Source organism: Artemia franciscana, chromosome 3, assembly GCF_032884065.1.
Source record: "Artemia franciscana chromosome 3, ASM3288406v1, whole genome shotgun sequence".
In the NCBI taxonomy this organism is placed as follows: domain Eukaryota; kingdom Metazoa; phylum Arthropoda; class Branchiopoda; order Anostraca; family Artemiidae; genus Artemia; species Artemia franciscana.
This window is the reverse complement of record NC_088865.1, coordinates 28,446,178-28,467,753: the sequence shown is the minus strand read 5'-3', so window position 1 is coordinate 28,467,753 and position 21,576 is coordinate 28,446,178. Positions and strand designations below refer to the sequence as shown.

The 21,576-nt window shown below is 34.9% G+C and overlaps 1 protein-coding gene across 3 annotated transcripts in view; it reads left to right on the top strand.

The window, feature by feature from the left end:
* Positions 1-21,576, top strand: part of LOC136025116 (uncharacterized) — a 120,323-nt gene that overhangs the window by 71,987 nt on the left and 26,760 nt on the right. For all 3 annotated transcript variants that reach the window (XM_065700852.1, XM_065700851.1, XM_065700850.1), the window contains exons 11-12: positions 9,361-9,611; positions 19,735-19,977. In XM_065700852.1, coding sequence (XP_065556924.1) covers positions 9,361-9,611; positions 19,735-19,977 — 494 coding nt within the window. The remainder of the gene's footprint in view (positions 1-9,360; positions 9,612-19,734; positions 19,978-21,576) is intronic.

Genomic DNA, 21,576 nt, shown 5'->3' with positions numbered 1-21,576 from the left:
ACGGAATCGATACGAGTCTGGTTTCAATTTTGATTTTTTGTTTCGAATATAAAAAAATAAGCTAAAATTTTCCTTTTGGTCAGTTGTTAGTTATTTTATTGTTATTACTATTAATTGATTTTTTTTTTATCTTGGGTGTTGACTTCCCTCTTATTGTCCCATTACTGGCTGAGAAAAAAGATGTTTTTCTTTTGTTGTGTATAGACGGGTGGGTTGTCTGCTGTGACATGAAGAGTAATTAAAATTATGTCTATCTTTTTTCCTTCTTTGTCATGTTTTTCTTTGATTGACTATCCATTTATATCTTTAGTTGTTCTTTATATGAGTAAAACGAGCCTATCTTTGTGCGAAATATTTCTACATTTGGTATATGTTATGTATACATAATTGAAAATAAATAAATATGAGCATGAAAATTGCCCTAGAGCATCTCCATATTTAAATGGAGTCTACGAGAAATCAAGACAAATAAAAGAATTTTGTATATCTAGAAAATTTCCCCCTTTAAAATTTCCCATAGGAAGTTCATCCTCGGAAACTTCCTCCTCAGGGAAAATTCTCCCCGTAAGAAACCTATCACCAGAAAATCCACCCTCCCGAAAAATGTCCGTATACTTCCCAATAGCAAATATTATATGTAAACATGGGCTAAAGTTCATATTTTGCAGCCCTTCCTTTGGTGGTTTTAGGGGGCTATGCTATCCCCAAATGCATAGTTATTGGACCTTTCAATTATGTCCAGCAAAATGGCTACCTTAAAATTTTGATCAGACGACTTCGGGAAAAAGGGCGTGGAATTACCCTCCGTTTGTTTTTGTCACTTTAAAAGAGCACTAGAGCTTGTTGTTTCCATTCAAGTGAGCCTTTCTCTTATCTTTTACTAGCTTTGGTTCAATACACTCAAAAACAAAATAAAAATAATAAACACGCATCTGTGATCTTTCTTCTAGCCAAAAATTACAAAATTCCACATTTTGCAGATGGGAGCTGGAAAGCTCTGCAGGAGTGTTCTCTAATATGCTGAATTTTATGGCGTGATTTTCAGTAAGATTCCCCGACTTTTGGAAGATTCCCTCACTTTCTTTTTGAAACTCAGGCAAATTTTCTCAATGCCGTAGCCTTTGATGGGTAATTACTACTCATTAAAGTTAAGGATTCTTGTAGATTTGGAATTAGCATAAAACGCCCATTCTTTTGATGTATCTATATTTTTCAAATTCTGTTTTTTCGAGTTCTGATTACTATTGGGTCGAGTCGCTCCTTACCTACAGTTCGTTATCACGAACTGTTTGATGTGGCTGAAAAGTATACGTACTTCATTTCAAAAGACAAAAACTATTTGACCGGAAGAAGTATTTCCTTATTTTCGGAAATATTTGCTTTTGTTATATAAATGACGCATCGTTATCAATACATGATAATGTCAGAGAGATAAAAAGAAAATTTTCGAGCAAGCCTCATCCCAGTTGATAATACAGTTTTGTGAGGATTCTCATATTTAAATATATTAATGGCGTCGTATTTATCCGTAGGACTCATATTTATAATTTCTAGTAAGTCATTATCAGAACATAATTTTCAAATGACATCTCCCCCGTTCTATCCCTTTTTTAAGTTTCAATAGTAAAAAAACAATAAAACAATACAAGAATTATAGTAAAATAATTTTTTTTGCTAAAAGATGTATTTGTCGGTTTCTTTTACGCCCTATTATATATGCGACGTCATTACAATTTGGTCTCATATTCCAGTTTCAGCAACCGGAATCGCTAAAATTGGCTTCAAATTCATTCTGAATAGGGGTTACCCGGTCGAGAAATGGACAAATATCATTTTCGAACGGATTTGAGAGACAAAATATAAGGTCCGTTTCGTCTGTCCTAAGCCTTTCGGTCTAGAAGGCATTCTAATTTAAGTAATTGGACTGAGCAAAGGTATTGGGAGTTGTAGTTGATCGGGAAAAAACTTGAGTCCATTTTCGAGCGGAACAAATTTGTCAAGTTTTTTCTGTGCATTAGTGGTTCCCTTGGCTCAATAGTGCACGGACATAAGTGTAAAGCTATCAAGAAAAAATAATCGACACTTTTTCGGACGAATCGATATTTCGGAGACAATAAGGGTGACGGTTAAGGGTGACAGTATTTTGTCGCCCTTCACCCTTTTCTAATATATTTTTCGATATTAAGCTGTCCTCAGTTTCCCCAAATAGTCCCCGAAAGTTTACATTGATCAGTCCAACTGTTCCCAATATATTATAGATGGGCCGTTTTGATAGCGTGGATAAATGTACTTTCTTTTTGTATACTTCACTACTTCAACCGTGAATGCAGTCAAAGTTCTTCTGAAGCTAAAAGTGGCAGCACTTTTCGATCGATGGGAGAGACGTGCTTAAGCCCCCACATTCCTTCCCTCAAACGTAAAATATGAAGTTCTCTCGCCTCTTTTCCCACTCCAACACTCTGAAAGTTTTAGTTCGATCCCAACTTGTCGTTCCCGGAATAGTGCAGATATGCAATTTTGATAATCTGGGTCCATGATTCCTTTAAAATTATATCCCATGAATTAAGATTTGAAACCCAACGAACCTGCAAACACCCACGTAAAATTTCAACTCGATCTCCCAGTCCTTCTTGAGATTTAAAAATTGGTTTTGTCAATGCAAAAAGGTTTCTAAATACAGGAATTATATTCAAAATGAGCCATTAAGCAGCTCTCTATTATATTCCTGTGCCCCGCTAGCTGCGGAGGAAAAAACGGAAAGAAGAAACAGCTATGCTATCGATACGGAATATCCTGGCTACAGCCACTTATGTAGTTTTTCAAGCCTATGGATTTTCCATTTTGTTCAAGTCTCATTTATAGGGGTTTCGGGCAAGGTGGTTTTAATAGCATGCTTTGTTTTTCGACCTGACACTGTTTTTAAAAGTTTTTGGCTGTTGTGTTTTTTGCTAAGGGACGTAATCGTCCCTTACTAGGTTACTAGCCACCGCTACAATCCAGATATTGCATCTGGCACGTACTCAGGGGGAGGGGGGCTTCGGGCCCGCCCCCCTCCCCCGTAATTTTGTGAAATGTTTAATTTCCCCATGGTTTCTTGGGATTTCTGGCAAAAGGAGGACATTTATTAAGAATCTAGATACAGGTGTGAACCCCTTTTTTTTGGATTTTACAGCATGCAATTATCCGGTCAAGTCATTGCCCAATTATTAACTCATTTTCTGTCTAACTTTTTACCTCTAACTCTTTGAAGTAATTAGCGATTGAACTGTTATTTTTTTTTCGTAAAGAGAGTTTGCTTTCCACAGCAAAATAGAATTATCCTTGATATTAGGGTGTTTATCCCCCCTTTTCAGGATAAAGTACAGCTTTCAATGGATCAATTTGGAAACTATCATTTTTCATTAAAATCGACGTTTTTGCAATAGAAGAGCTACCCCCCCCCCCCCTCACAGCACCCATATTGCACTGTTGACCCTAAAATTTCCATTTCGGTGGAATATAATAGATTTATCACTGGTTCTGAATCGCTATGAACATAACCTGAGCCTAAAACGTATTTTTGAAGCTTCAGTCTCCCCCCCATCCGCTACAATACTACAGATTAAAGTTAATCTTTATTTTCTGATGTACGTGCTTTTTGCATTGATTTAGCTACTAAATAAAGAAGTGCTTCTTTATATCTGCTGTTTCGAAGTTTTTGCCCCCCCCCCCTGAAAAAAATTCCTGCGTACGTGCCTGTATTGCATATATAGTATTTTGCTAGCCTGACCACATAGTTTCATTTGATTTAATCTGCTACTTCACCATGTACAGATTCTAAGCCCCACAAAGCATTGCAACATGAGCAGCTCAAGTTTCAACTTGATACCCCAAGCCGGGCCTAAGACATTGCAGATAGACAATTTTTGTAACCTGGCAAGAAGTAGTGTCATTCGGTTTGCATCGCTACTTAACTCCATGTAGGTTATAAGTCCTAATGGTGGTTATGGTGCAAGAACATTTTGGTGGGACAGGAATAAAATTTGTATAGCCCCCGCCACAATATAAAATAAGTAGTCCCGTTGGCCCCCTCCTTTCTTTGCGTAATAAAGCGTGAAAGTTTCAACTTCATCTTCCCGGCCGTTCCTGAGAAATTGCAAATGTGCTATTTCGGTAACCTGGATACACATAGGGTCTTTTGATTTACCTTTGCCACCTCCCTCAAGTCAAAATTTAAGATTCACTTTACCTACCTCCTAACCCTCCCTGTAAGTTTCAGTTTTATCCTCCTAGCCATTCCCAGGGTATTACAGATAATTTGAAAACTTAGGTACACTTAGCTTCTTTTGTTTTACTCAGGTACGCGTACCGTTTCCAAAATATACTTTTGGAAAACTCTAGGAGTCTTGACCTATTGAACTAATCCTTGGAGGTCCTAGCTAACGGACAAGCCAAGACCAGGCGTGGTCAGCTTTTCTACCAAAGCAAACCTGTCTGTGAACAATATGCAACTTCCTTAGATTAGTGTCATTGCCCCTAGGACTCTGAGGTGTATTTTGAGTTAGGAGGTATACGTATCAGACCTTGTCACGTTTCTGAGCAAGGGGACTATTTCAAAGTTGATATAATAGCACGGGCATTAAGGCGGGGTAGGATAACAGAAAATGGGACAGGAAGGAAGCTGGTTGCCTTCCATTCACTTTTGGTCATCAAAAGGGCACTAGAAACATCACTTTCCAATAGAATTAGCCCCCTCCCAAGTTTCTACGAGTACCCCTTTGTTACAAAGTGACCGAGGAGAAAAACTGTTTGGCACTTTTATTGGTTATTTTTTTAGACCCATTCTAGACGCGTAACCAATATTTTTTTTTTTCTTCGTAGCCCTAAGACTTGAGGATGTAAGATGTGAATAGATCGGTAAGAGATTTTTTGCCCTTTTTGAAGGTGGGGCCATGCATAAAATTTTTTTATGTACTATAGCTTTTTCTTGCCCAAACGAGCTACGGCCGTGTCCTTTTTAGATTTACACGGGATGAAAAAATTGTGTGGTTCATTCCTGCTCCTCCCCTCTCTTTCATAATGGACGGTGCAATTCTTTTGACCTAGAGAACGATCTATGAAAGTTTGAAGTACTTCAACACCAGCCAAGTCGCTCTTTTCCTCTAATGAAGGTCTGAAAAAACGGCAGAAAATACTTCTAGAAAAAAGTTTTAAAAGTGGGATAGTTTTATTAGCGCCTGACGATTGTATTGACTCCTATTGGCAGCAATTGGGTGTAGTTTAGCAGCACCGTCAAGGAATTTCTCAGAGGGGGGGGAGCAAGTGCTATCTGGAGCTTTGTTTTAAACAATATATAAATGGGAATATTTTTCGGTTTCCTACTTGTATACATTTTTTGTATTCATTTTTGTTTACCAGAGGGGCCCTTGCTCCTTGTTGTCGGCCATGGTGTGCTTCATAATCGGTGCCAACCATGTGGCTTTTTTTTCATTGTGATGACAGCATAATGAATACCCAGGTATAATTGTTTCCACCTCATCGTCTGATGCAATTAAAGATCTTATGATCTTACAAACCTGGATAATCGTTTTGAACTTGCCCTTGCCGGTAAAACATGCTGTTTGAATACAATATACTGGAGGTCATTATTTACTTACAAATCTGGTCTTACAAACCTAGATAATCATGGTGAACTTCAACTGACGGAAAAAAAATTGTGGTTATTATGAGGTGACCATGAAAAACTTATATTTTGAACTTGGGGTGTCATGTGCTGTTATTTTTGATCTGTTGACGGCAACGCATTTCTTTGATTTTTGATTTAATGAGTTGCTTAAGCAAATGTGAAAGAAATAGATTATACAGGTACTAAGCCTCTTGATCAGAATTTTGGTATGCGGCCAGATGCTATTATGGACTTTGAAGTCTCCATGGAGGGTGGTGTACTTAGCGCATTAGCTCCAAATGTATGGGAGGGAGGCTTTAAGGTAGCTAGTAATCTAGCAGGTTGGAGGGTCATATATAGTCTCAATGATCACGAGCTTGTTTGGAATGATTATCGTAACCAACAAAGGTTCTTCGCCCCCTTAATTTGGAAAGTTCAAACATGAGTATAGTATATAGCCCTGTACATAAAGAGAAACACCTCCATATTTTGCTTTATCGGCGCGTACTCGGTCTTGCCAGGAAAGTGTTTATCCCTGTATGTCTAACTTACTGGTATGTAGGTATAAGTCTCTTTTGAACCTATAATCTATTCTGAGTTAAGTAGCGAGGGGAATCGAAAGACACCATATATTGCCAGGCCATTAAAACAGGGTATCTGCTCTAGCCTGAGACAGTTTTGGGGATCGGGTTGAAACTTTCAGGGAGTGTTGGGGGAGCATGTATACCTCAAACTATGGCTTGGGAGAGAGGGCAGAGGATAAGGGTAAGAAGATTTCGTCTCCAATCTGCTTGAATATTTTTGCTCTTCGAGTCCCTGTTGGACTAAAACCTAGTCATGGGGAAGTAGAAATATAGACTGAAAGAAACCATTAGTATTCATGCTATAAAATAGCTTGTCTACATTATCTCATCGACAGCCTGGGGGAACAAGTTGAAATTTGCAGGATTTATTGGAGGGCGGGGTCACGTGGACCTTTAACTTAGGCTAAATGAGGGTACAGAAATAACAGAAAGAAACTGTTCATCCAGGGAACCTAAATTGAATATATGACACATGACGGGAATAAAAGGCGGAGACAGAGCTGAAACTTTTGGAGTTTTGAAGGAGAGGAAGAGGAGACACGGTTTTTATAATTTTATGTTTAGAGGGAATGGATGGTGTAAAAAGTGGCAAAAAGTGTTTGCAATGATAGCTCCAGTGAAACTTTAAATTTATTAACGGTTAAGTAGATAGGTAAATCAAAAGACAGTATATTTACCCAGCCACCAAAATAGAATATATGTAATATCTTAGGAATAGCTGGTATATCGAGTTATGACTTTCAGGGAGTATTTGGGGGGGGGGGTATCAAGAAGGATTCATTTATAATTCTTAGCAAAAAGGGTAAGAGGGATAAACTATTGTTTTCTTTTAGATATTGGCTCGTCCAAAAAATGACTGTCAATTTTTCTTGGCAGCCTAAAAATTATATCAGTAAGCTAAAGAGTAACGGGAACCCTTACGCAGAGAAAAAATCTTGAAAATTTTTTTTCCCGAAAATGAGCCCAAATTTTCTTTTTTTTATAAACTAGGACAGATAACACTTTTTTTCAGCCCAGTTAGATGACTCCCAATGCTTTTGATCATTCCAAAGCAAAAGACAAAAAGATTTGAGATGCACAAAGTCGGGGCCTTATATTTCGTCTCTCCAATTAGCATGATAACGATACCCATAAAATTCTTGGTCAGGTATCTTACTCAGGGAACAAACTAACAACCAATTTTGGCTGCATCGGTTTAGGATGCCTGGGAATGGGCCCAAATATCTTTTTCGTCACTGGTAGATCTCATAAGTGCCCATAAGGGTGGAGGCAAGGGGAGGGGGGCTCCAGCCCCCTGGCTGACTGACGCTGCCTTATATGTTTATATCCTTGTTTTGAAATTTCTGTTATACAGTATTGAAAGTGCCGATTAGACCAAATAATTCCCCCCCCCCTAAAATTTAGCTTATGGTCGCCCATGGTTGATCTTACAGGTAAGTAGACAAAAACAAGTAGACCTCATTGAAAGCAAAAAACCAAGGCAAAATCTGGAACCAAGACAACAAATATATTTTCTCACATTGGTTTAGACTTACAGGGCATGCAGACAAAGACAAGGGGACCTCAGTGAAGACAAAAGCAATTGCTGACACACTAGTCTTTAGAATTTCTAGGGGTTGTAGCCCTTCTCCTGTTTCTGGTAATTTATATTTGCTTTAAGTTCAACTTGGTTATTCCTTTTAATTCCTGCTCTTTTTAGGATTCATTTATTCGTCAGTAATTTCTGTGACCTTAATCTTTGATGTGACTGTTCATTTTAATTTTTGTTATTTTTTTGTTTCATTGATTCAGTTGTGGTATTTTCTGTTCTTTTAAGTTTGAATCATTAAATGAATAAAAAAGAACTGTGATAAGAAAAGAACAAATCTGTATGGCAAAATACCTAGCCATTTAATTAAAGTGTGAACTAGGCTTTTTTGTTTTTGGCGCCTTTATACCTCGTAAATTGTGTTTGAATTATGCGCTTATATAGGTTATAGCCTATACTGGTGACTGCAAAAGAGAGTTTGTTTTTCCTACGTACACTCTTTCTATTAACTAATATTCACATCTCGGATGCACCCCAGTACGTGAAGTTTGGGAAGTGCTTCGGGCACTTTTTTTTATAGTTTCATCCTATATTTCCTGACATTTTGGCACAATTCACATGCTTTTTTTTGTTTTTTTTTTTTGGGGGGGGGGGTATTCCTGAGCTTGACCCCTTGAAATGAGTTCCTATATACGGTGCTGGTGCATGCAGAAATACGGGGTAAGGGAACAAAGCTGTTTAAGTCTTATTAGACTCAAATTAAATCATTCAGGCTCCTGAATCTCTTCGTAATTTAGCCAGCTTACATAAAAAAAAAAACAGAAAAAAAACACATTTTTGATGTGTTTTTAAAGATTTTTTGGAAACCCACTCCCCCCCCCCCCCCGAACAAAAATCCTGGAGACTCCTCGAACGGAGTTTCATACCTGAAGATGAAGTATAGTTTTTGCCAAGAAATTACAGGATATCCTTTTCAACAATATGGGATAATAATACTAAACATTACACCACAATCTCACAGGTCAACTACTTGCTTGATCGAGGTGTCAAAGAAATAACAGTTACAATATCAATTTAATTTTTCTTAAATAATATAAATAGTAAATTGCCTTGTGTATGTGGAAGTTCCACACGACTGTGGTTACACAAAAGGCATTTTGTGGTCTTTGTACCAAACTTCGAGTTCCTAAAATCCATATTTTTGAACGATTATATGGCTATTGATCCATATTTCATGTATAATCCATATTTTATAAAATATATATAAAATTATAGATTATATATAAAATATAATCCATATTTTTGATCCATTGCTTCAAGTGGACTAGGTTGTTTGGTACTAATTTTTTTTTTTTTTTTTGAAATATTTGAGTATATTTTTGTTTCTCGCAGAAACAGATGGAGCTTCTGATTTTAATATATTGTCTACTCTGTTTGTGCATTCAATAAAATGAAAACCACCTTTCTTCCTCTAACTAGTTTCGCAATAATATTCACATTGAAAAGTTCTAAAGTAGTGCAAAATTCCTTTCGCGTAGCAAGTCTTTTGAGCTACTGCAGTCATAATAGCTTCAGGATAAAACATTTTATTTATTTTCGACAAGGTGGATTCTACCTGGAAACAGTCTCCGCACGGTCACAAGATATCAGGATAAGGTCATACGAAGAAACACTTTCGAAGTATTTCATTCCCCAACGACACCCCATTTCGTCTACTGATAACTGGCTAAATGCGAGAAAAGGGATAGTCGAATCTTTTACGTCTTCAATTAAAGATGTCAAAGGAGCAAAAATGCTTCAGATGCAGTTTCAGACAGAGGTGGCTGATCCTGAACAACCAATAATTCAAAGATCAGTAAGTTGTCAAGATCAATAGCTAATCGTGTAACCACTTGACTTTAGGTATAACAGCATTATGATGGAAACTTTGATTCCATCTTTGACATTCTGAAAAAAAAATTCCATCGAACAGTTCGTGGTAATGAACTGTAAGTAAGGAGCAACCCGGCTCAATTGTAACCAAAACTCTAAAAAACGGAATTTGGTTACCAATAGATATATCAAAAGAATCACCTGTTTATGCTGATTTCAGATATATACATTTCATAAGCTTAGGCTTATCTCTCAAAGGTTACGAGCCTGAAAAAAAAGCTTGATTTTCGAAAAAGAAGGGAAACACCCTCTAAAATCATAGAATCTTAATAAAATCATACCATCAGATTCAGTGTATCAGAGAGCCCTATTGTATAGGTTTCAAGCTTCTATCTGCAAAAATGTGGATTTTTTTTTCCATTTATTTATTTTTCCTTTCTTTTGTTTGTTCTGTGTTTTCCCCAAGGGTGATCGTATTGAACTAGTGGTCCATGAATACCAGAAGATGACTTAATTGAACGAAAATTAAATATTGCAGTGCCCTTTTTATGTTACCAAAAAAATTGGATTGCAACTAGGCCCCCACCCACGCCCCTTTTTTCTCAATATGGCCCGACCAAAATAATGAGATAGCCATTTTGTTCAACATATTTGAAAGGCTGAATAACTTTACCTTTGGAGATATCATGACCCCCACAACCCCTGGGAAATGGTCTTTAAGTTAAAAAGCTTACCCATTGTTTGTGTATAGTATTTGTTACTGAGAAGTATGTATACATTTTTTGGAAGGGGAGGGGAGTGTTTTCTGCTGGTGGGATGTTTCACGGGGATAATTTTCCAAGGGGAGGAAAGTTTTTAGGGGGTAAATTTTTCAGAGGAAATTTACACTGGGAGAATTTGCCAGAATTCCTATGCGAAATTCATCGTATGTCTTGCTTCCTCTTTGCTGACTCAATTTCACGCGTGGAGATGTTAAGGGTAACTGTCTGCGGTAAATTTTCACTAGGTTAAATTTTCTAGAGAATAAATCCGTGGGGAGGAGGTATTTTTCCGTGGAGGTGTATTCAGGTTTCCTGGCATTATCTAAAAAAAAGATCAGAAATTAAATTAAAAAAAAGTTTTTTTCAACTGCAATTAAGGACCAACATTAAGCTTGCTCCTCCTCAACACCTCACTCTTTAAGATAAAGCTTAATTTCTGCCCCAATTCTTTAAGAACGACTCCTGAAACCCTATGTTCGTTCAGTTAGAACAACAAGAAGCTTTTTTTAAAAGTACAAAAATACTCTAGCGTTAAGAGCGAGGTGTTGAGGAAGAGCAACCCCCTGATATACGTAATAATTTCTGTTCGTTTTAAGTTTTAATGTTCTGCTTACTTTCAGTTGAAAAACCTAGTTTCTTTTTTATTTAATTGCAAGTAATAACTCTCATTTGTTTGTCAGAAATTCTTTGCTACCTTGTTCATTCTATTGAGAATAAAACCTCATATTTAGGGACATTTTTTTGTTCTTTAATGCTGAAAGCAGGGCCGAGAATAAAACCTCGTGTTTAGGGACATTTTTTTTGTCCTTTAATGCTGACAGCAGGGCCGAGAATAAAACCTCATATTTAGGGACCGTATTCAGGATTTTTTGGTAGGTGCTTTACAAAAGGATTTTTTCCGGGGGGTTAAAAAAAAACTTTAAAAAGCGTATTTAAATCTTTTTATATTCACTTTTTTACTTTTATGCGAGTAGGACAATTTTTTTTTTTTTTGGGGGGGGGGGGTTCAGACCCCCAACCCCTTGGATACGACCTTGATTGACAGTTTGTGTCTTTTGTAGTGGTGAACAAAACTGGGTGTCTGGGCTAACAGTTTCTTAGGTTCAAATAAAGGTATTATCAAATTCATTTATTTGATAATAAAACAAAACTCGAAAGAAATAAATCATAGAGCTTACTCCCTGTCAGAAGGGAAAATCCAGCATAGAGTTAATAGTTAAATTAATTGACAAGCAAGTTTGCATCACTAATGATATGTTTATGAAACAAAAATTACTCATATTAATGTTGAGTCGGTACTTCGATTCCAAAATTGTTCTTTGTCATGAAAAATTACTCGCTAAAAATGATGGCTAAGTACACAGATCAACTCTCGAAAGCCAGTTCTATTATACGTTAAACCACGACAAACGTTCTCAGTAAAACATACTAGATATATGACTTTTTCAGAATAGCTATCAAAATGTACTAGATCGCAAGAATGGGATTCCTCGAGTCGAATTCAACGCATGAATTTGATTTTTTTGAAATCAAAATTATAATCCGAGACCATTTCACCAAAAAAATAAACAGGAAGACAGATTATGATGAATATGAAATAAATAATTACAAAAATTAAAATATCAATAAATAAATAATTAAAACCTTTCCTTGAGTAGGAAACAATTACAATCTTGATTACAGAATATTTTATAGATATTTTTTTGATAATTTTTTTGATGATATTTAGATAATTTAATCTAAATTATTATCCGAGACCATTTCACCAAAAAAAATAAACAGGAAGACAGATTATGATGAATATGAAATAAATAATTACAAAAAATTAAAATATCAATAAATAAACAATTAAAACCTTTCCTTGAGAAGGAAACAATTACAATCTTGATTACAGAATATTTCCCAAACCAAGATTTAGAGATTTAGAACACAGTTTCTTTATTGTCTACTGAAAAAAAGAAATGATTTAATAAGTTTCTTTTGAAAAAGCCAGCAAATTCCGAGGAAAGGATTTTTAAGGGAAGTAAATTGGCTTTGAATGTGCAATGGCTAATGTCAGTCAAACTGCAGTTTTTTTTTTATTCGCATGAGATTTTCGTTATTTTGAATACCACATTGATTTAAATCATAAACAAGGACTGGAAAAACACGACGATAAATTACGAGTACATCAGCAGAGTACAGGTAACGCAGTGGAAATCCTATGAGACTTCAAGCAACGAAAAAACAGTTATTATTGATAAAGAGGAAGGGAAGGTAGATATTCAAATTGATGAGCAGTAAACAGAATTAGAGTAAACTGGGAATAGTATAGTAATTGTGAAAATAATTTTTTTTCATAAAGTGTATTTGAATGTTGCTTGATTGGAAGTGTTTATTCATTAAAAAGTCTTAGGAATTTTGTAGATTGTTTTGATGGGTGGCAAATAGATAATCCTAACTTGAGAAGTCAGCATCCACTAGTAAACAAAAATTAATTCACTTTTCTAAACCCAATTTCATTATAAGACCTTTGACCTTTTCTTCTTTTAATCGAGTTTAATTGTATTGACCTAGGTTTTGTACACGATCCTTAATTAAAAAGATTACTTATTTTGAAAAGGTCCTATGTGAATCTTTCTGATTAACATGGAACCTCAGTTTAACAGGATTTTTGTACTATCTTTGCATCATATTGAAGCTATTGAAAACCTATACAAAATAGCGAATATAATTTTTCACATGTGAGTTCTTTTTTTGCTGGTGTATTGTATTCCGCATTTTTTCGGATGTGTTTTCTAGTAGGTTTTAGCTGCTCAGTCTAGTTCTTCTTCTTCTTCTTCTCTCTCTCTGTCTCTCTCTCTCTCTCTCTCTCTCTCTCTCTATATATATATATATATATATATATATATATATATATATATATATATATATATATATATATATATATATATATATATATATATATATATATATATATATATATATATATATATATATATATATATATATATATATATATATATATATATATATATATATGTATACACAAAAACATCAGACGCGGTGTCAGGGGGGATACAGAGGGGGCACTCTCCCTACACGCAAATCTTTCGGGGAGTGACATTAAAAAGAAAATGATGTAAAGGTTACGGTCATTTTGTGTTTCAATTTTATTTTTATTAAAATAAACTAGAGAGCGAAGTTTGTAAGATTCTGTTAAATTTGGGATACAATTTTTGGGATACAGAAGGGGCACTCGCCCTAGATGCAAATTTTTCAGGGGTGTGGAATTTCAAATAAATGATGTAACGGTTACAGTCCTTTTGTGATTTTTCAATTTTATTTTTATTAAAACAAATTAGAGAGTGAAGTTTGTAAGATCTTGTTAAAATTTGGGGGTGGAAATTTTTGGGAGACAGGAAGGGGTGTTAGTCAAGATTTTACCCTGGGTACAAGAAAGACCAGAATTGCCGCTATATATATATATATATATATATATATATATATATATATATATATATATATATATATATATATATATATATATATATATATCTATATATATAAAAATAAGTTGTCTGTCTGTCTGTGGATGTGTGGATGGATGTGTCAGGTGACGTCACCTGAAAAAACTGGATCAGGTGACGTCAAAACTGAAAAAACTAAAAAAAGGCAAAAACTACAAAAAAAACTAAAAACTAATAAAAAAAATAAAAAAGCTAAAAAACTAAAAAAACTATAAAGGTAAAAACCAATAAAAAACTAAAAAAAAAACTGAAAAAACTAAAAAAAGGCAAAAACTACAAAAAAAAACTAAAAACTAATAAAAAAAGTAAAAAAGCTAAAAAACTAAAAAAACTAAAAAAAAACTAAAAAAAGGTAAAAAACTAAAAAAAATAAAAAATAAAAAAAAACTAAAAAAAAGGAAAAAACTGAAAAATAAGCTAAAATAAAGGTAAAAACCAATAAAAAACTAAAAAGAAAAAAAGGAAAAAACTAATAAATGACGACACTCAAAGAGAAAGCGACCAGGACAAAAGGAATGTTCGATTAGCAATCAACAAAGCACCGGGACACAGGGAGTATAAATGACGACCAGGACATAAGTAAAAAAAAAAAACTATCTATATATATAAAAATAAGTTGTCAAACTAAAAAAAGGCAAAAACTACAAAAAAAACTAAAAACTAATAAAAAAGCTAAAAAACTAAAAAAACTAAAAAAAAGGCAAAAACTACAAAAAAAACTAAAAACTAATAAAAAAAATAAAAAAGCTAAAAAACTAAAAAAACTAAAAAAACTAAAAAAAGGTAAAAAACTAAAAAAACTAAAAACTAAAAAAAAATAAAAAAAAGGAAAAAACTGAAAAATAAGCTAAAATAAAGGTAAAAACCAATAAAAAACTAAAAAAAAACTGAAAAAACTAAAAAAAGGCAAAAACTACAAAAAAACTAAAAACTAATAAAAAAAGGAAAAAACTGAAAAATAAGCTAACATAAAGGTAAAAACCAATAAAAAACTAAAAAGAAAAAAAGGAAAAAACTAAAAAAAATTTTCATCTAAAAAACTAAAAAAAACTAAAAAAGGTAAAAACTAAAAGAACTAAAAAAGAAAAAAATAAATGACGACACTCAAAGAGAAAGCGACCAGGACAAAAGGAATGTTCGATTAGCAATCAACAAAGCACCGGGACATAGGGAGTATAAATGACGACCAGGACATAAGTAAAAAAAAAAAATTAACAAAACTAAAAAGAAGGTAAAAACTACAAAAAAACTAAAAAGAAAAAAAAACTAAAAACTAATAAAAAAACTAAAAAATCTAAAAATCTAAATAAACTAAAAAAGAAAAAAAAAGGAAAAAAATAAAGGAGAAAAACAAAACTAAAAAACGAATGTATATACAGACCGGTACACCGGGATACAAATGACGACCGGGACAGAGGGAATATAAATGACGACCGGGACACAGGGACACAACTACAACGGGGACACCGGGGGAAACAGGGGGATATAAATGACGACCGGGACAAAAAAACTAAAAAGAAAAAAAAACTAAAAACTAATAAAAAAACTAAAAAATCTAAAAATCTAAATAAGCTAAAAAAGAAAAAAAAAGGAAAAAAATAAAGGAGAAAAACAAAACTAAAAAACGAATGTATATACAGACCGGGACACCGGGATACAAATGACGACCGGGACACAGGGAATATAAATGACGACCGGGACACAGGGACACAACTACAACGGGGACACCGGAGGAAACAGGGGGATGTAAATGACGACCGGGACACCGGGACAGGGAATGGTCGATTAGCAATCACCATCAACAAAGCTCAAGGGCAATCATTAGAATCATGAGGTATAGATCTGAATACAGATTGTTTTCCCATGGACCATTATATGTTGCATGTTCAAGAGTCGGTAAACCTGACAATCTATTTATATGCAAAGACAATGGGACAGCAAAGAATGTTGTATATTCGCAAGTTTTACGTAGTTAAAACCATATATATATATATATCTATCTATATTCACAGGTGGGACATAGGGACACAACTACAATGGCGCGTAACTATTATGGCGCGTAACGACTTACGCGCGCGGGGGGGCTTGGGGGGGGCGCGAAGCGCCCCCACCAACTAGGTGTTGGGGTGGCGCGAAGCGCCACCCCAACAGCTAGTATATATATAAAAATAAGTTGTCTGTCTGTGTGTCTGTCTGTGGATCAGGTGACGTCATGTTTCTGTGTTGACTGACGTCATGAAATTAGTTGTCGTCATTTTTGCTTTGACGGTGACGTCATTCAAGATATTTAAGACATATGTTCACGTAGAAATCTATTAATGTTTAAGTTTACAATGACTGATGAACTTACCATGGCAAAAGCCGATGAAGATGCTCAAAGAGTCTATGCCAAAAAACTTGCTGCTGATAGAGAAAGTCAGAAAAGAAAGCGTGCCGAGGAATCAAAAGAACAGCAAGGAAACAGGCTTGAGGCTGATAGAGAAAGAAAGAACAGAAAGCGTGTCGAGGAATCAAAAGAACAGCAAGGAAACAGGCTTGAGGCTGATAGAGAAAGAAAGAACAGAAAGCGTGCCGAGGAATCAAAAGAACAGCAAGGAAACAGGCTTGAGGCTGATAGAGAAAAAAAGAACAGAAAGCGTGCCGAGGAACTACCAGAGCAACGCGGAAGCAGACTTGCTGCTAAAAGAGAAAGTGAAAAAAGAAGGCGTGCCGAGGAATTACAAGAACAGCAAGAAATCAGGCTTGCTGCTGATAGAGAAAGTAAGAACAGAAAGCGTGCCGAGGAATCACAAGAACAGCAAGAAATCAGGCTTGCTGCTGATAGAGAAAGTAAGAAAAGAAAGCGTGCCGAGGAATCAGAGCAACCTGAAAGTTATCGCCTGGCATTCAGGTACAACCTAAGTAGATGTGTTCAAATCGGGACAATGTCTAAAATTTGTCCCTATTGCAAGGCCTTGAAATTCAATGGTGAAACAATGGGAATGTGTTGCGCCTCAGGAAAAGTTAAACTTCCTCTATTGGCTGCACCACCAGAGCCATTGAAGACGAATGAATGCTTGCCTGAAAAATTCTAATTTATGGGCACACGTAAAAATATTAAAATTAACTACAAATATGCGTGTCCGATTGCAAAACGATGACTCTGGTCAAACATTTTCAGATCAATTGCTGACAATTGGAAACGGAAAGCTCCCAGTAGACTCAATTTCAGGATGTATACAACTACCTGCTGATTTCTGTAATTTAGTGACGTCCAAAAATGAATTGATTGAAAAAGTATTTCCGAATATTCTAAAAAATTATAAAAATAATAAATGGCTAAGTGAAAGAGCGATTCTCGCACCCAAAAATATAGACGTCCACGAAATCAACAATATTGTTTTGACCAAGATTCGAGACCAGGCAGTCCTTTACAAGTCAGTCGACACAGTTTTGGAACCAAATGAAGCGGTTAATTATCCATCTGAATTTTTAAATTCCATAGATCTTTCAGGGTTTCCACCACACGTGCTACAACTAAAAATAGGCGTACCAATAATACTTTTAAGAAATATAAACCCACCAAAGCTTTGCAATGGCACTCGACTTGCCGTAAAAAAAACAATGGAAAACCTAATAGAGGCCACAATCTTGACAGGGCCTTTTGAGGGTGAGGCTGTTCTTATTCCTCGCATTTCCATGATTCCAACGGATCTGCCTTTTCAATTTAAAAGATTGCAATTCCCAATTCGATTAGCATTTGCAATCACCATTAACAAAGCTCAAGGTCAATCATTAGAAAAATGTGGTATAGATCTTAATACTGATTGTTTTTCCCATGGACAATTGTACGTTGCATGTTCGAGGGTCGGTAAACCTGACAATCTATTTATATGCAGCGACAATTGGACAGCGAAGAATGTTGTATATTCGCAAGTTTTACGCAGTTAATTTGTATTGTATCTATCTATCTATCTATCTATATAAAAACGAGTTGTGTGTATGCATGTTTGTTTGTTTGTAAAAAGAGCGTTTGCATATGATGTCATTATTAGTACATACGGCTTTGTATATGCAGAGACAATGGGAAAGCCAAGAATGTTGTATATTCGCAATTTTTACGTAGTTTAACTCCTGCAGACGAAATGAATGCTTGCCTAAAAAATTCTAATTTATGGGCACACGTAAAAATATTAAAATTAACTACAAATATGCGTGTCCGATTGCAAAACGATGACTCTGGTCAAACAGTAGACTCAATTTCAGGACGTATACAACTACCTGCTGATTTCTGTAATTTAGTGACGTCCAAAAATGAATTGATTGAAAAAGTATTTCGGAATATTCTAAAAAATTATAAAAATAATAAATGGCTAAGTGAAAGAGCGATTCTCGCACCCAAAAATATAGACGTCCACGAAATCAACAATATTGTTTTGACCAAGATTCGAGACCAGGCAGTCCTTTACAAGTCAGTCGACACAGTTTTGGAACCAAATGAAGCGGTTAATTATCCATCTGAATTTTTAAATTCCATAGATCCTTCAGGGTTTCCACCACACGTGCTACAACTAAAAATAGGCGTACCAATAATACTTTTAAGAAATATCAACCCACCAAAGCTTTGCAATGGCACGCGACTTGCCGTAAAAAAAACAATGGAAAACCTAATAGAGGCCACAATCTTGACAGGGCCTTATGAGGGTGAGGCTTTTCTTATTCCTCGCATTCCCATGATTCCAACGGATCTGCTTTTTCAATTTAAAAGATTGCAATTCCCAATTCGATTAGTATTTGCAATCACCATTAACAAAGCTCAAGGTCAATCATTAGAAAAATGTGGTATAGATCTTAATACTGATTGTTTTTCCCATGGACAATTGTACGTTGCATGTTCGAGGGTCAGTAAACCTGACAATGTATTTATATGCAGCGACAATTGGACAGCGAAGAATGTTGTATATTCGCAAGTTTTACGCAGTTAATTTGTATTGTATCTATCTATCTATCTATCTATCTATATAAAAACGAGTTGTGTGGATGCATGTTTGTTTGTTTGTAAAAAGAGCGTTTGCATATGACGTCATTATTAGTACATACGGCTTTGTATATGCACAGACAATGGGAAAGCCAAGAATGTTGTTTATTCGCAATTTTTACGTAGTTTGAAACACATATATAAATCTATCTATATTCACAGGTGGGACACAGGGACACAACTACAATGGCGCATAACTAATATGGCGCGTGACGACTTACGCGCGCGGGGGGGCTTGGGGGGGCGCGAAGCGCCCCACCAACTAGGTGTTGGGGTGGCGCGAAGCGCCACCCCAACAGCTAGTATATATATATATATATATATATATATATATATATATATATATATATATATATATATATATATATATATATATATATATATATATATATATATATATATATATATATATATATATATTTTCATCGCTAAAGGCTTCAAGACGGTAGTCCAAAATGTCAGACATTTTCAGTTTATTCTTCACTGTTGAAGTTAAAAGTTTTACTCTTTATCCTATCTTTTTATTTCTACTTGATTCAAAAACATTTGTACTTTGCAACGCAATAAACTACAAGCAAAATAAGTCAAGAAAGAGAAAGAGAGAATATTTGCTTTCTAAATCAATTTTCGTATGTCCGCAAGTTGTACACACTTGGGAAAAAAGAACATTTCTTTGTATGAAAGATATGAAGATAACCGGATGGTTTCTCAATGATATATTGTTAATTTATCAATAAAATTATGTTACGAGTATATTTGATCTCCCTATATAATTGTACCAATATATTGACGCATTTTAATCATTTTCATTATTTGCAGGTAATAGGAGAAAATATAATTGCAATTTTTGAGGGTAGGTACTGGAAAACGGCAGAAGATAAAATCCTAGTTTTTGGGGCAAATTATGATACACCTGCAATTGCTCAGGGCTTAACTGATAACGGCTCTGGGGCTACTGGATTGTTAGAATTGGCAAAAGAGCTCTCAGAAATGCTGAAAAATGGTGGAAGTCTTCTTTACACGGTCATACTTGTTGCCTTTGATGTACAGAAAATGAAACATGTAAGTGTTTCGTATTATGAATAAAGTATGTATAATTAATGATGTGCATTATTAATAAAATATTCGCTTCTAAATTAAAGTTTAACCTTCTTTTTGAGACAAACTACCTAATGACGATTTTTATTCTAATGATAATCTCTAAGACCACACTGGCGAAAAATGACGTAATGAGATCGTAGAACAAACAACTGCGAAACAAATTTCGGCAAGGAAAACAATATAATAAGTGAGCCACCTTTTTGCCTTTGGCGTGGTAAGGTGGCTCTTTTTTCTTTTCTTTTTTTTTCTTTTTTTATTTTTCCTTTCCTGTTTTACTCATTTTTGTATTTTAAGTCACCTATTTTTTATCAGTGTGATACGCTGCCTCTTTGATATTTGTGTTTTTGAGGTTTTTCATTATTTACTGGTTTTCACTGGTTGCAGTTTCTTCTCTTTTATGTTTTTCTTGTGTTTACTATTTCCAAGTGATTTGACCACGCTCTATGATGGAGATTCGGAATGGGAGGGGGGTGGCCTTAAAATTGTGACTTATCTTTTGACGAATTCGCAGCAACAAATATAAAAGAAAAATGCACAAAAGTTACCTGTATCTAAGCTAGTGAATTTGGATCCCAATTAAAAAACCATGAATGAAAAAACTCCAAATCTGGTGTATGCTTAAAAAATGTTTACTTTTGGTGAATTTTAAAATAAAACATCCGCATAAAGAATTTTCTGGGTCCAAAGCTCCGCATAATATTAATATAATAATTTATTGAACTGTAGGGCTTGACTTAACACAAGTGGATACAAAGACTACAAGAGGCTGACTAGACCTGAAAGTCAAGTCAGTTTGCAAAGGGGAGAGTAGGTTAGGGGTCCGAAAAGTGTCTGTACTTCTTAAGTTTTATTGTCACTATGCCGTTTGTTATGCTAATAATATACATAATTTCTTTTACTTGTTTGGTTAAACTTGTAATTTTTAAAACCTAGTTTTACATGCATATTTTGGACAAAAATCAGCTTTGGGATCTTAAATAAGCACATTCAACTGTTTTCTATTATCCTAAAGTAATTGACTACCTAAGAATGTTGGAATTTGGAACTTATTTCGCCTTTATAATATATCTGATTAGAAATTTTCTTGCAAATTTTGTATAACTTAAAGTAAACATCTTAAAGTTCAAAAAATTATCTTTAAATTCTGACATCTGAACAAAAAATGCTCAAGGATGTTTGTTCGTCGTCTACTGAAAGTAAAATTGTCACTATTTTGGAAAAAGAGTTTTGAGGAAATCTACACTGAGTTTGTAATATTAATTCCCGATTGTGTAATAGCAGCAAATAACTTTACTCCTCCTTACTCAGTGTCCCACATGCTTTGTTTTGTGGGAAACCCAGCGGATTAACGGACTGTCGATGAGTTTTAAAGCCAACAGGCAGGAAAATTTAGACTAAACGATTCTATGAAGCTGCTGTATGTAAACTTAATAAAAATACTGGAAGCCACCACAATGAGGTCAAACCTAATAAAGCTTTCGATCAAGTTTTGGTGGAAATTCTAACATTGTTTAATAAGAATTTTCTTCGTAATTCGCTGCATCATGACCTGCAAATTCT